Raw genomic sequence first — 15,136 nt, 5'->3', positions numbered from 1 at the left:
CACTTGCTGTCGGATTATTGTTACAATCTTCAGACTGACATAATACCACACTATGATATCACGAAACGATTAAATATTTCGTTTAATTTGTAACTAAACATTAAACGATGATTAGACCCTTCTCGAAATTTTTTGTGTCGTTGAACTTGATAGTATGTTCAGCTGAGAATAAAAAGGTTGCTAATTCAAATTGAAGTAGGATCAGTAAGACTTTTGTATGTGGCCGTTTTATTCTTGTCTCCGACTCCGTAAGAAATGCGGTTGGATTACTAGTGTTTGATGCGTGATCATGTGTACTAAGGTTGAATGATGTGATGTATATGTAATTTCATTACCTTACGACCCAGAGACATGGCCGGAGAATAATTATGTGTGTTTTAACTTGTATGTGTGTTTTAACATTTACTAGAGCTTGATCCGCGCACATATTCATTTTTAATTTGCAAAAAAAAAAATTTATCTTATATAAATGGTAATATATGTTTTCAAATTTTATATATATATATATATAAAATAATTATTTAATATATTTCTAAACACAAACATTTTAGAATTTATAATGAATAATTTTATTTTATTTTTTGATCTGTCAACTGTTACAACCCTATTTTTAAAATATAACTCGTGTGTTCGTGCCAATGTATTTTTTATGAATCAAAATTTTAATGTAAAATAAAATGGTTATCTATTTTTATATTTGATTTATACGATTAAATAATTCAATATATTATTTAAAATTTTGTGGTTTATATTATGTATTTTTATAACACTTTTATGTTTTTTAGACGTAGTTAATATACCAAAATAAAAAATAACCACCTCGTAATAATAAAATCTTGTTACATTTTTGATATTGATTAAGTATAATTTATTGTTTACCCAGATTATAGGAAATATTTTTTAAATAAATAAACATAATTTGTTATACTTTTTTTTTAGGAAAATGCATTAATTAAACTATAAAAGACAAGAATACTAAAATATATGTAAATTTATTACTTTAGTGGCATTCAAATGTAAATAACTTTGAAAACTAAGGGGCAATTTATATTGATACTTCTCTTTTAATAATAGGGACTAGATCTTGACCCGCCCGACCGGGCGGGTATTTCTTTTATGTTTTTAGTTTTTTTTGTTTATATTAAATGATGCATTTGTAATATTGAAACATAAATTTATATTGAAAATTAATCTTTGCAGCTATAATAAAAATTAAAATTAAAATTTTAATAAAATATTTTGATATAAATTTTAAATTTCCTAATTAAAATAATATAGAGGTGGTCATATTTTTTCCAATTTCAAAATCTAAGTTTCCTTAAAGACAAAGAAAATAAATTTATAAGTACATAAAATATATAAACATATTTGGAACTATCATTTCTATTAAAATAAATTTGATAAAGAAAAATAATCTTGCTGTTGTTATTTATTTCTAGAGCTTGACCCGTGACCGTATGAATATTTACTACACATTTGTTAATATAACATTTTTAAACATAACAATTTCATTTATTACTTTGAATAATTATATTTTGTGATTTTAATCATCTATTATATCACAATGTATAATATAAACAAATCCAATATTTATAACTAATTGGACTTATATTGTGAAAGCATTATACTAATATATGAATAAACTATTTTATATTTTATTTATATGTTATATAAATTGATTATGATGTGTGATTTTTTATTTTTTTATTTATTACTTATAAATATTAAAAATATTGAATATGTTAATACAAAATACATTAGAAAATTTATTTTGGTTATGATTTGATAAAAGAAATCTATTATTTAAATTTTGGAAAGACATTAAATGCTTAAATCTATTATTTAAATTAGGAAAAGACAAGCATGCTTAAATATAGGTTCAATAAATATCTCAATGGCATTTTAATGTAAATAAGTGGTAAAACTAAGGGGTATTTCTATTTTGTACTTCTCTTTTAATAATATAGATGAGTCTATGAGACCTTAATGGAAAGTTTATCTGATGATACCGAAATCTATTAGGGGTATGCGGAGAATCCTTATTTCTAGGCAGAAGAAGTAATACTTTGCATGAAAATCAAAGGACGATTTTTAAAACCACTCACTTTAAAAATGTTCCACTAATAATACAGTAATTAGGTAATAACATGCGTCTTGCGCGAAATGTGATTATTAGTTTCGTTATTTTTAATAAAAAGACATTAAATCTATTTAATCTGGGTATTGGTTTGGTGTTTAGTATTTTCTTTAGTTTTAAATCTTCTAAAATATAACTATTATTTTAAATTAATATTCATTTTAGTTTATTCGGTTAAAATGTTTGTTTTTTGTTTTTTTCGGTAAAAAATAAAAATTAATATGATTTGTTTATTTTTATGTTATGAATTTTAGATAGTCGTCATGTTGAACCAATAGTTTCATATTATATTTTCTAAACAGATAATAGTTTAATTATCGAATTATTTTTATGAATTATAAAAACTAAACATACAAAATAAAAGAATTCGACAAATTTTTGAACTTGTATTAACATTATTTCTTAATTTAAAAGATTTACACCAATTTATATGTTTCTAAACTAAATTATGCTATTTTAAACTAACTTAGGACTGTTGCACAAATTGGATTTTAAGAAAAATATTTTGATTATAAGAGCATCTCCAAAAATACACTCTATTTTGAAGTTTCTAAAACTTATATTTGAAATTTAAAGTTATTGTTCTCCAAAAGCAAAACTTCAAAATTAACTTCACAACTATTTGTATCTTATAATATGGTTCTTATATTTGTCATAATTACTTTAATTTCATAAAAAGTTTACTAGCACATATATAAAATATTACAACAATATTAATTAGTAAAATGTTATATTAAAATATAAAATTCTAAATAGAAATAACATCATTAATATTAAAATTTTAGAAAAATACCATAGTATTCTACATAATTATTTTTGTAATGCATATATGATTATCTGGTGCATTTTTAAGTAAAAATGACTATCTTTAATTTAAATTTATAGATTACGAGCTAAAAATTGCTGAAAATGATGATATTTATACTTATAAATACATTTCATAAGAAAAAGACTTAAATTCTATTGATTATATTAATACTCGCGAATATATTCGATTTGAACGAGAAAGAGTCATACTAAAAAAAAATAAAAACAACAATAACAACCATCTTCAGTTACACAAAATTTGTTTGGAAAATATTTTGGAGATTAAGGAGGTTCCGGATCAAATTTACCTGACTCTTAGTATTGCTAAAATATTTAAATTTACACAATAATTATGTCTTTATGTAATTTTTTAAAAGCTTTTTTTGTTAAGTTTCTTTTGTATATTGTTATTGTCTAGATCTAGATTTTAGCATTTTAAATTTTATTTAATTTTATGTGTAAAAGTTAAATTTATAAAAGAAAATTAAAATATTTTTTAGATATACTTTTTAAGGATTAAAATGATAAGCGGAAAAATTTAGATTTATGAACATGATGTCTAATTGTAGGGACCAAAATGCAAACAAAAACATGAAACTTCAAATTTGAAATTTTAAGTAGCGAAACTTCAAATATAGAATTTAACTTTTTGAAATTTTAGAAAAATAATTAGAAAAAAAACTTCATATTTGAAGTTATATAGTCTGGAGATGTTTTAAACATTTGTCGTCTGCGTCCGCGTAGATCCATGTTTTTTTATGCCTATGGCTAAATACTAAAAGGAGCATTAAATAGCTGGTCAATCAAAATTTTTCTGCTCCTCAAAAAATATTTTGCATATGCATATTCTATGTCCACTGGACTTTATTAGTTTTCTAGCTTTTTGTTTCTTTTGACGAAAGTCGAGATAATATCTTTATTAACGGGTTTTAATTATTTTGTGGTCTTGGCATCGTTGAATTAACATGGTATACTTCATTGAGGACAAATGCTTTTATTGACTATGAAAAAGTAAATCAACTTTTTCTTTATTTTTTTTGTAACTGAAATCAACTTTTATTTTTCAAGAGAAAAAAAAACTAAACCAACTTTTGGGGGTAAGAGCAATGATTTGCGTTACTCTAATTGTCTAACAGAAGAGTACGTGACGACGTTCACATCATAATTTCATGTCAATAATATAGATTCTTTTTAAAAAAAAAATAATAATATAGATTCTTTTGTTTGTTGTTTTTACTAAACAAAAAAATTGCATGTTCTGAGAAATATATACATATATTACACAGCATTTATCCCATTAATTAGTCGTAAACTACTATTAATTACATGGGTTAAGCTGCATTATTGCAGCGGTAAAGAGGCGGTTGCGCCTAGTAAAAAAAGTTGGACCCATGATTTGTATACTGACGATTTATTTAGATGGTGACTTTGTTTGAAATACGAGGTTTCTTAGAGTGAGATTGGTAAACGTGAGAGGAATTGAGAGTAAATTTTAAAATAGATGAAATAAGTAAGAAAATTTAGAGTAAATAAATGAAATTGAAAAAATAAAACAGTAGAACAGCGCAACCATTTCGCCATTCACAAATCTTAAGGTACAAAAAAAAAGTGAATGGTTGTACCTTAATATTTAAAGTAACAAGATAAAAAAAGTTTTTCACCTGAGATCTGACGGGAACAACAAAAGCTGAAATGAAAGTAAAAAGTGTTTCACTCAGGTTTTCTATCTAAGGGTCTGATTGGAAACATTAGAGCGTAAATCAAAATATAAAAAATGTGAAGAATTAATTATCTAATGTGTTATTCCAATTCACTCTACATTATTTAAGAGTAAAAAAAAAGTGGAAAATCAGTAAAAGCTGACCAAATATTTTGTTTTCTAGTAACTGGGCGAAAACTATTTTCTATCGTTTCCAATCTGATTGGAAGCATTTAAGTAGGATTCAGAGTGAAAATATTTACTCATCATCCAATTATATTCTAAGTGTGACATAAAAAATAAGGCCCTGAATGTATACTGCGGTTTGGTGTGGACCTAAGGTGTTTCACTTTTCTTTCACCATTCACACTTGCAAACACATCAATTGTGTTTGATAAATAAAGAAAAATATATTTGAATTGTATCAAGTGCGGTTCAAAATGACGAAGAGAAAAACTGAAACGCACCTGATAATAATATGCAACTCATATGATGTGGTTTTTAGGTAGCTAAGTGCGGTACAATTTTGTAATTACTAAATAATATAGATAAGTTTATTTTCTTTTTTAATTATCAAATAAATTTGAAATAGCACAAATAAAATCATTAATATTTTATTTATATAATATATAAAAGAAATGTGTATTATTTGGGTGATAAAATTTAATTTTACTAAAATAATTTTATTCAAAAATAAATTATAAATTTTATTTTGGAACTATAGTAAATATTAAAAAAGTAGTTAATATTTATAATTATCTAAACTATATTATAGAAATTCAGGTATCTATTCGGTTTTTGGTTCGGTTCAGTTTGGTTTCGGCTTTCAGGTTCTAAAGAGATATAATCTACTACTACAATTGATAAGATCCAAACTCAAACGAACCTCGTTTTTCGGTTCGGTTCATTTTGGTTCCAGATAAATGTGCCCAGGTTTAGCTATAGTTTTGCAATTTAAAAATACAATATTTTAGATGAGAAAATATGTGAATATGATTTGTGAAGTTTTTCAGATATATAATTGTTTTTATAAATTAAATAAAATCTCAATAATGGGATATTAAATTTCATATTGGAGATACATAAAATAATCTTTAAAACTAAATTCATATTTTAAAAAATAAATTAGTATCACTGTTTTTTTATATATATTCCGGATTTACACTATTTATTATACATGTTAGCATTCATACTTTGTTTTGGACCGTTTTGTTTTAGATGAACATCAACTGTTCCGCATCATGCATTTTTATTATACAAACTGCAGCTAAACCTTACCGCAGTATCCAATCCAATTGTCCCGCTCCACTCAGTCCGATGTTACTATTTGGAGCGTAAAAGTTTGGTAGAACTGAAATTGCTTCTAGGACAATAAACAAAAAAAAACAAAGAAATGGCTGCTAAACTTGATAATGCGTTCTTATTGCTTCTTTCTTTAAGAATGCTAATATCATATTAATGATGTTCTCATTGCTTTTTAGCGTTTGTTTTGGTATTTGACTACTTGTTATTGATTTTGCATTTTTAGAATATTTTTATTCATTTATTGACTTTTTCTGGGTTTGGATTGCTTTAAAAACAATAACTTATCAATAAAGTCAGAAGAAAAACTATTTATCATTTAAAAAAATAAACAATTCAAAATGCATAATCATGCGGAAATATCAGATCTTTGGCATTTGTTAATGAATATTTCACATTCTTTTGTTCGTCCAAAAGATACTTCACATTCTTATTATTACATGTACGATTTGCATGAAATTGTGCGATTCAGAGTAATTCAGTCGTTGTCAGGTTGACTTTAACAGGAGCCGCTAATAATCAGTAGAATAAAGATTCCTGCTTCTATTTAGACCACACAGCATCGATCCGCAGATATGTAGAAATATAATAAGCCTACGAAATATTTACGTAAATTATTGTGAAAGAAAACAAAACACTGGTCATCAATGTCTACATAAGAAGATCATTATTGACGAATTAAAAGAAGACAATCCTTTAATATCAAGACGATATGGACCTTTTCTTCATTAAAAAAAAAGGGAGAAGATATGGACGAGTAATTATATAAATGAAATATCGTATTTTGGATTTTACCAAAACAAATATCGTATTTTGGCCGACGACACGTCTTTTTTAATTAGGAAGAATTTAAACCTTAGTCTCTAATTTTTTTTCCTAGCCTGTTAATATTTAATGATACGCAGTAAAACATTTTTTCCATTGAAATTTGAACTAAGAACACAACATGACTAATCCATGCGTAAGTACTAGTTTTTTTTTCTAAAACTTATTTAAGTACTAGTTTACACACCGGTTGTAACTTGTAACTAACAAGTCTTTGCGTTGATCCAAAATGAAACACACATCTTCGAGTTGAAAATCAAAGATATGCATAGAAGAAAAAAAGGACCGAAATCAGAGTTGTAATATTTTGACTTTATTGTAAAGTAGTTAAACAAGTCGATATAACTAGAACGGTGAGAACCCAGATAATAGTGAGTCAACACGTTGGAACATTTTATCTTTATTAAGAATCACTTGAACAATTCCTTCAAGCTTTTGGACCAAAAAAATCCTTCAAACTTGTTTATTAGATTTAAACACCGTCCAAACAGCTCGTTGATTCCTCAAAACTGCCAACCCTAGCTAGGCGTAGGAGTAGCCATTGAATTTATTACAGCCTTGGAAGAACTATTTTATCTTTAGACTATATTTTCATAATACAAAACATGTTACTTGCGTAAATTATATAGACTAGGCGGACTATCCAACTATGCAAAGAAATACCAGATAATTATACGCTTTTTGTTGGAGAAAATGAGATATCATAGTTGTCATAACATCCCTAATTTTGTATCGAAGCAATGTGGCTAACCACAATGAGTTAGACTATTGGTTAGAACTTTAGATTATCAAATAAATATTTTGGAGATCTTTTTTTGTCCATAATTCGGGATTTGTCCTGTGAAGATTTAAGGACCTGCTATCTTAGATCCTCTAACTCTAACTCAAATGCCCCATCTCGCAAGCAACAACCTTATGTTAACACGGTAACATCAATGCAGTGTACCTCTTTCTGTACGAATGGCCGACTAATAAGAGGAAGAGATTTCGTGCCGGCATTGGCCCCAACCTCGTATCCCATGTGTTCTAATAATTATGAACATAATTTTATATCTATTTATCAAAATACTAATTTTTTAAAAATATATTGAATAAAATCTATAACATTATATATATATATATATATATATTTATTTATTTATATAATTTCCTTAAACATATATAAATATTTCTTATAAATTTTAAAGAACAAATTTAGCAAACACTGTTATAATATAAACTTTAAGGATTAGCTAGACACAAGAATGCATCCAGTTGACTATCTTTTTCTATTCTTTTACTCGAATATTTTTAGTGCACTTAGGAAATATTTATTTTGTTAAATTAATTAAAAAAATTCTCTAGAATAGTCATTTTTAAGTTTTTGTCACAAAATAGTTTTTAATGAAGAAAATGATCAAAATAAATTTTATTAAAAAGTAAAAATGACCAAAACATGTATTTTTACCCTAGGGTTAACTAATCTAAACTTAGGATTTAGACTTAATGGGTGGAATTTCAGGGATAGAGTTTCAAATTTAAAATAATAAAAAAATATTAAAAATTTAAAAACAAAAAAAACTATTTTGATCATTTTTTTCTTGGCTAGTTTTGTAACAAAAACTTAAAAATAGCTATTTGAGATAATTGTCCATTAATTAATATAGATGTGTGTGTTAGTGACTAAAGAAATTATTACCGATGAAATTGGTCAAAAATCTATATATAAATAATAATGATTTTAATGAATTTAATAATAATATATCAAATGTATTCATGTATTTCATTAAAATGAAGTTTTAATATTAACTTGTTATATAATTGAATTTTAAATAAAAAAATAATAAACAAAAAGAGTTTTTGTTTTTCCAATTATCCATACTAGTGAAATATAATTATTTAAAGTATTTTATTAATTATATTATATTTTAATTCTTTTTATATGGTAAAATATCATACATTGAATCCGAGAGCATGATCCGATCTACCTAACCAAACAATGAAAAAAAATTCTTGAATTTTGAATAGGTGAGGCACCAGAGCAAATATCCGGAAATTCATAGTATTCGTAATATGCTCCGTCCGAGACGAATATTTACATTTATGATTCGTTTCGATCCGGAAAATTCTACATATCCAGACATTCTGATACCCAAAGCTTTTTAAAAATATTAGCGAATTATTCAATTCGATCCACCAATTATAAAAATAAAAATAATATATAACATTAAAATTAAATAAAAAACTTTTAAAATATTAATTAAAAATAAAAGTAATAATATTATACTAACAAACTAACATTTTTAACATAAATTATAAAACAAAATTCAATATTAACAAGTCTAATAAGAAAACTCATATGTTAACATTTGATTCAATATAAAATATGTATAGATATATTCAATTACAATATACATATTAGATCGCATATTTGGCTTTCCAAAAAATAATATTTGATATTTGCTTTATTTTTTTACGATATTAGCCTCAATTCAAAGCTTTACGAATATCAGTAATTTTTGGATCAAAATTATTACGGATAATTTGCCCGGCCTTCTTGAGTGACCATGGGTTATTTTAATCGATCCCGTTGTATTGAACTAAATAAAAATAGACCAAGACGAATATTTGCCCAAACGTAGGAACCAACACTCCTTTTCCCACTGAACTTTACAGTGTGTTTCTTCTATAAACTCTTTTGTAAGAAACTCTTTTTTCAAGGACCCTTTTGAAGGTATAACAAACACTATTACCAGAAAAAAAAAAATCACATTTCATTTGCCTTTTTCCATCTTCTGAGTTTAAGATAAACAGAAAGAAAGCTCTGATCATTACCGAATAGAGACCATCTCTGGTGCACGGAAGAACGCCTCCTTAGCCCTGAACCAAAAAAAAATATTAGATCCCAAATGTATCACTAATTATAAGCAGATTCACAAACAGATTTAAGTGAATTAGAATCTATCATTTCAACAGGTATCAACTACTAGAAGAACATAAGAACTTTGATATATCATAATACCTCGGCTTAAGCACAATCTGTAATCTCCTCGGTGAACTCTCCAAATATGTTAGGGCAATCATCCCATCTCCTCTCATTTCGTGCTTCCCAATAACCGCCTGTATATTTGTAGCTTTCACTCTCTCCTTGTGGCTCGAACCATCTCGGCCTCCACCCGCTTTCCTGAATCTTCCGTGACTGCATAATCAAAACAGCAATAAAAAGGCTCAAGAGGAGAAGGAATCACGAGTCCAACGACCAGAGAATCAATGTTGAGATACTCATTATACCATTCTTTGTCTTCTCTCTAATCTCTGTTTCTCCTCATTTGCCTTCTCATATTCACCCTTCTCCAGGTGCCGTTGATCTGGTCGGAGCCTAGAATCTGTCGGTGGTAGCTTCTCCTTAAACCCAAATGAAACTAAATTTTAGCACAACAAAAATTTAAAGACCAAGTTCATAAATAACACCGAAAGCAGCACGCTGTAACATACCTCCAAACCAGGTGTCAATTCATTTAGAGTAATTGCGAATGATGTTAAGTTGTATCTAGTCACATTAGGTGGTGGCTTTGTCGATTTCCACAGCAACGAGGCACTTGCTTTGTTAAAGGCATCACCAGAAACATAGTGAAGGCTATCATTCCATTTACCAAATACCGTTGCAGCTTTTTTCCCAGTTACATCTTCTACAAAACCATTAACCTGGTGGGGGTTTCTATCGAGAATCGATTGCTCCTTGAACTTGAGCGTAGAAGAATATTGGCGGTTCCCACGGATTTGCATTGTCCCATGGTGGTCACAGTACAGTTTACCAAGTAGGATATTGTATATAGTTGTTGTTACCTAAGAACAAAGATACGCATAGAGTTACTATCAATCTCACTGTGAGAAATAAAATGTGGAAAAAGGAAAAGAGGTTTGTGGTTTATGTTATACACACTTTGCTCCACTGGAAAGTCTCTCCATCATCAAACTCAAGTGTCAAGACTCCAACGGGTTCAAGTTGAATCGATCTCCCCCAAAACTTCGACCTCAGGTTTGTGTCTCCCCAGAACTTCCACCCTTTACCTTCGCAATGGCAGGCGATAACTGTTGGATGGTGGCTGACCTATTATGAGAGCACAATAACAAACGTCTTAGGAAAAGATTCTCATATATTCGTTTCTCCATATGTTTCAATTCTGAGTGTTAATTACATGATAACATGTTTAGAGTACAAAGAGATGCTCCTAGACGAATCACTATTATGTGTTTGTTGACCATTTATGTTCATCTCATAAAATTCATTTTAAGAAAGAGTGTGTGAGATTACCTTTTCAGAGAAGAAACGAATTCCTTTTTCTGGAAAGTCGGCTTCATAAGTTTCTCCCAGCAAGGGGTTGAAAGGTTTACAGTGCCGGCCTTCAGTGGAAGCATAACCAGAGACCGCAAACGCAGCAACATACAAGGCTCTAAGGAGACTGTTCCCCTGATGATGAACAACACTGTTAATCTAACAAGCTGAGAGGTCAACTCAAGAAGATTTAAAGGGATCTACTCAAGTCTAGAGTAGAGAAAACGTTTGCATTTCCAGAAGGAAGTAAATAACACGTAACAATAGGTAAAATATTCTACATATTTCAAAGTGTCTTTTAAATCACTTACGGATTTTCCGTATTCATATGCTTGGTCCAAGAGGTAAGAGTACTCCAAGTCTTCGAAACACTTTTGCAGAGATGATATTGGTTCATTGAAATAAACAGGAAGACAAACTCGCGAGAGATCCTTTCCAACGTTGTCCTTAATCATAGACCAGAGACTAACACCTTTCTCTTTCTCTGCTGGATCAGGAAGCCTTGTTCGTCTCTTGAAATGCATGTTCTCTGAACCAGCATCAGGTTCGCTAAAACACTCAATAGTGTCATGGAAGGAAGGCTCATCTTCCTCGGAGATATCCTCAAACACATCAGATGAAGCACTTGTACTGCATTCTAGAAACTAAACAATGTCAAGCAAAACAACACAATACAGGAACCTCTATAATTGCTAAAGAAGGGAGCACTAAGGAAGCAGATTATCGTACAAATATTACTATTCTATTATGTGATTAAAGAGATCTTAGGCAGCACGATTGGTGGAAATGTAGTGAACAGAAAAGCAATTAAGCAGCAGAAATTGTGTGTACCACTATATTTTCCACTTCTTAAGCTGGAATAGTTATGTTTTGGTAACTGGTAGACACTTTCATGGATCCCTGAGGCTTCAGCTTCAAGGTTAGCCATCTGTAAACAAAGAAACTCCGAATTCAGAATTGCCAGCATGGATATAACTGTATACATGTGAAATAAAGCATCTTTACTAAATTTTGAAAGGCAGTGGGAGATCTTTCCAAGATTCACAGATATCATCACATGACCATAAAGTTTTTGATACATGATACATGATACTTGGCATAGATTTATGAAGTTCAGAAATTATCAACTCAGTGGAAAACATATCCTGATGAAAGGCGATGAGAGAATGTAAACTTAACATTCAAATAACTTTTCAAACAGCAAAATACATGACAAAAATGCACCTAGCATGGTTTGTGGATATGCTCAGGTGTGACCAGTGCAAATGTGCCGTAAAGGATGTTAAATAGTATGGTATTTAGTGAAGGGGAACAATGTGCGAGACTAACATTGAACAACTCAACCAAACCAAAACAATCATAAAGGAAAATCAAGTATCCAGCTTTTTACCGGGATCCCGCTTTTTACCTCTAGTTGCTTGAGTGCATCAAGTAACTTTGTACGTTCTTCGTGGAGAAGTTTAATTTGTTCTTGAACTTCGGAGAACTCTGAATCCACGATCTCTTCACACTCTTTTACGAGACTCTCGTTTATTCCGTTTTCACGCAACCGTTTCTTTAGCCTCTCAGTAGATATGGATAAATCCTTTGGTGATACGAAGGAAAAATCCCCACTAATTGACTGAAGAGGTAAGATACGTCTGGTAGATGCTAAAGCTTGTAACCATGCTGCTCTATCACTCCTTGAATCAGTCCTCAAATGAAGAGTCTTGTTTGCCGTAAATATATAAAACTTTTTGTTATCAGATTTGCTTTCCCGGTAAGATGAAACCTGCTGGAAAATAAAAGAATGTAATGATATTCATCTCTACAGGCTCTAGACCTCAGTCCAGAAAGTTGTATCCAAACTATAAAAGTAAGCACACAAGAATCTGATTACCTGTAAAAAGAAAACTTAACGCGTATGTCTGGATAAGGTTTAAAGTTTTGAATTATGCAAAAAATAACTCTGACAAGTTAACAAAAAAATACTCAAGAGATGGTATGAAGTTCACACGTCACGTTTCATTTTGTTACTACCGACTAGTCATACCTATCATATAGACACTACGGAAAAAAGTATATAACTAAACCTACTGGTCAATTATCCATGGAATGTACCATACACATCAGTTATTGGGCTAAAGATAAGATAGCAAGCAAACAAAGATAGATAGATTTTTAGTAATGTGACGAAAGATGACACATTTCTACACTTGTTGCGTTTTTCTACGATAGAAACCAAACGTTAACGGATGGAAATTATGCAAAAGAGTTAATGGTGTTCAACGAATGGGGACCCTAGTCCTGCTGCAGTACTAGATTTGTAGTAGCACCAGTAAAACAAAAGAGTTTTTTGTATTTTGGTAATTTGGTTCTTCTGCAGTGAACTTCTGAACTTCGACACCAGATAAAACATGTTGTTTGTGGCCCACTACAGATAAGCAGTAACTTCAAAAAACCAAAGCAGGCTCTCTTAAGCAGATAACGGAAATAAGAATTGAAATGCATAAAGACAAACTACAGAAGTACAAAGCATAAGAGTGATGAAGAAGAAGAAGAAGACGATATTATTTTGTGTCAGATTATCACATTTTGAAGTTCTAGTCTGTTTCACTAACCAACACAACTATAGAGATGGGCATTCACTAAAATACCCAATGTTACCTAAACTCGAATACAAATAAATAAAATTTAACAAACAATATATATAGCCAAATACCAAATAAACATCAAATTGAGTACTTGAATTACTGAATATTCATTTCAGCAACTAATTTTGATCTTATTTGGTTTATTTATAGATCGAATTGGGGTTTGAATTCGGAGATTAATTTGGATCGCATCTCGGATTATCAACAAATTAAGATTTGAATCACGAGAAACCGTGAATGCATATACCTTGAGATGAACAATGCCGATGGTTTTGTGGTGTTTCCTGCGGCCACGGCCACTACAGCTATACATCCTCGATAGCCGATCAGTCGAATTATCTCCGATTAGCCTCACATCGTCGGAGGGGGACAACAGATTCACATTCTCCGGCCGGCGGATCTTGGAGTAAGACAGGATTCCGTCGCGGAGGAGGAACCACCTGGATCTCCACCCTTTCCCGTAGTTAGTCCACTTGTGGAGGATCCCGGCGACCGATCTCCCCGACGATAGATTCTGCCGATCGGATCCACCGTTCTCCGCCATCGCATCCGTCGATGGGAGACTCTTCGATCTAGTCAAAGGCATCGCCGATTCGGGAGGAGTCTTAACGAAATCGCGATACGAAGCGCATTGATTTTTGAGATTATGCTTCGAGATCGGAGATAGAGTGGTGATCCGATTGACGAAGACGACCGATTCTGGAAGCTTCAGAGATTCGTGGAAATTGAACGAGTGAGGGAGAGAGAGATTGCGTACGACTTGAGAGAAACTTGACTGAGACCTTTATATATGGTCTTATGCGAATATCTACATACATTTACATTTTTAATTATGATAACTGGATTTAATTAGTGTTTTATTTACATTATATGATTCTTAGTGGAAATAGTTTGAAGAAATGTTGAAAGATTCGACAACTGTTTTTTTTTTTTTATAGTTATAGTACTCAGTGCCGGCCAGTAGTTTTGGAAGGCTTCAACTTAAAGCACAAATATAAAAGTGGATTTCTGTTAAAAACAGTTGATTTTATACAAATATAGGAGAGTTTAATGATTTCATACAAATAGGAGAGTTTAATATGATTGTTTTGGTTAAACCATTCTAAATTTTAATTTAAAATGATCAGATTTATTTTTTTAAAAAAATTAAAAGCTCCATTCTTTTTTTTTGTCGGCTATTAAAAATTCCATTCAAACATCTTAAAATCACTTATAACTTTAAAACCCACAACTTTGTATATTTTCAATGACGATTGATTTCAACGTATTTAATGAAATGTCAAATTTAATAATAATGAAATTTAAGTTCAACTTTTAAATTCATATTTAAATAACAAGATATTTATTATTATTATATAAATCATTTTAAATTTTCGGTTGAATACATTTTCTAAAGCTATTTTTTATCAAAAGTTTGA

General features: G+C 29.7%; 1 protein-coding gene across 3 annotated transcripts; it reads right to left on the bottom strand.

Annotated features, from left to right (window-relative positions):
• Positions 1-9,374: 9,374 nt before the first annotated feature.
• LOC106438774 (oxysterol-binding protein-related protein 2B) lies at positions 9,375-14,470 on the bottom strand. Of its 3 annotated transcripts, none has more exons than XM_013880046.3 (10): positions 13,966-14,470; positions 12,494-12,859; positions 11,917-12,013; positions 11,397-11,722; positions 11,065-11,220; positions 10,693-10,860; positions 10,245-10,595; positions 10,041-10,154; positions 9,772-9,948; positions 9,375-9,629 (listed from the first exon to the last, which is right to left on the bottom strand). In XM_013880046.3, exons 1-9 carry the CDS (start codon positions 14,302-14,304, stop codon positions 9,778-9,780), a joined length of 2,088 nt encoding a protein of 695 aa, XP_013735500.2. In that variant the 5' UTR covers positions 14,305-14,470; the 3' UTR covers positions 9,375-9,629; positions 9,772-9,777. The 3 variants fall into 3 exon arrangements, with proteins under 3 accessions (XP_013735500.2, XP_013735502.2, XP_022571883.1); XM_013880048.3 differs by having other exon boundaries at positions 12,494-12,856; XM_022716162.2 differs by lacking the exons at positions 12,494-12,859; positions 13,966-14,470 and having other exon boundaries at positions 11,397-11,715.
• Positions 14,471-15,136: the final 666 nt, after the last annotated feature.

Source organism: Brassica napus, chromosome A3 (assembly GCF_020379485.1).
Source record: "Brassica napus cultivar Da-Ae chromosome A3, Da-Ae, whole genome shotgun sequence".
Taxonomy (NCBI): domain Eukaryota; kingdom Viridiplantae; phylum Streptophyta; class Magnoliopsida; order Brassicales; family Brassicaceae; genus Brassica; species Brassica napus.
This window is presented reverse-complemented; position numbering and strand designations above follow the sequence as displayed.

What these genes read in the sequence shown, in the direction of transcription:
- LOC106438774 (XM_013880046.3), bottom strand. Translation starts at nt 14,304, where the DNA reads ATGCCTTTGACTAGATCGAAGAGTCTCCCATCGACGGATGCGATGGCG. An exon ending in TCGGCATTGTTCATCTCAAG is followed by an intron (nt 12,860 to 13,965) that starts GTATATGCATTC and finishes TTTATTTTCCAG; the next exon opens with CAGGTTTCATCTTACCGGGA. An exon ending in AATTGACACCTGGTTTGGAG is followed by an intron (nt 10,155 to 10,244) that starts GTATGTTACAGC and finishes TTTGGGTTTAAG; the next exon opens with GAGAAGCTACCACCGACAGA.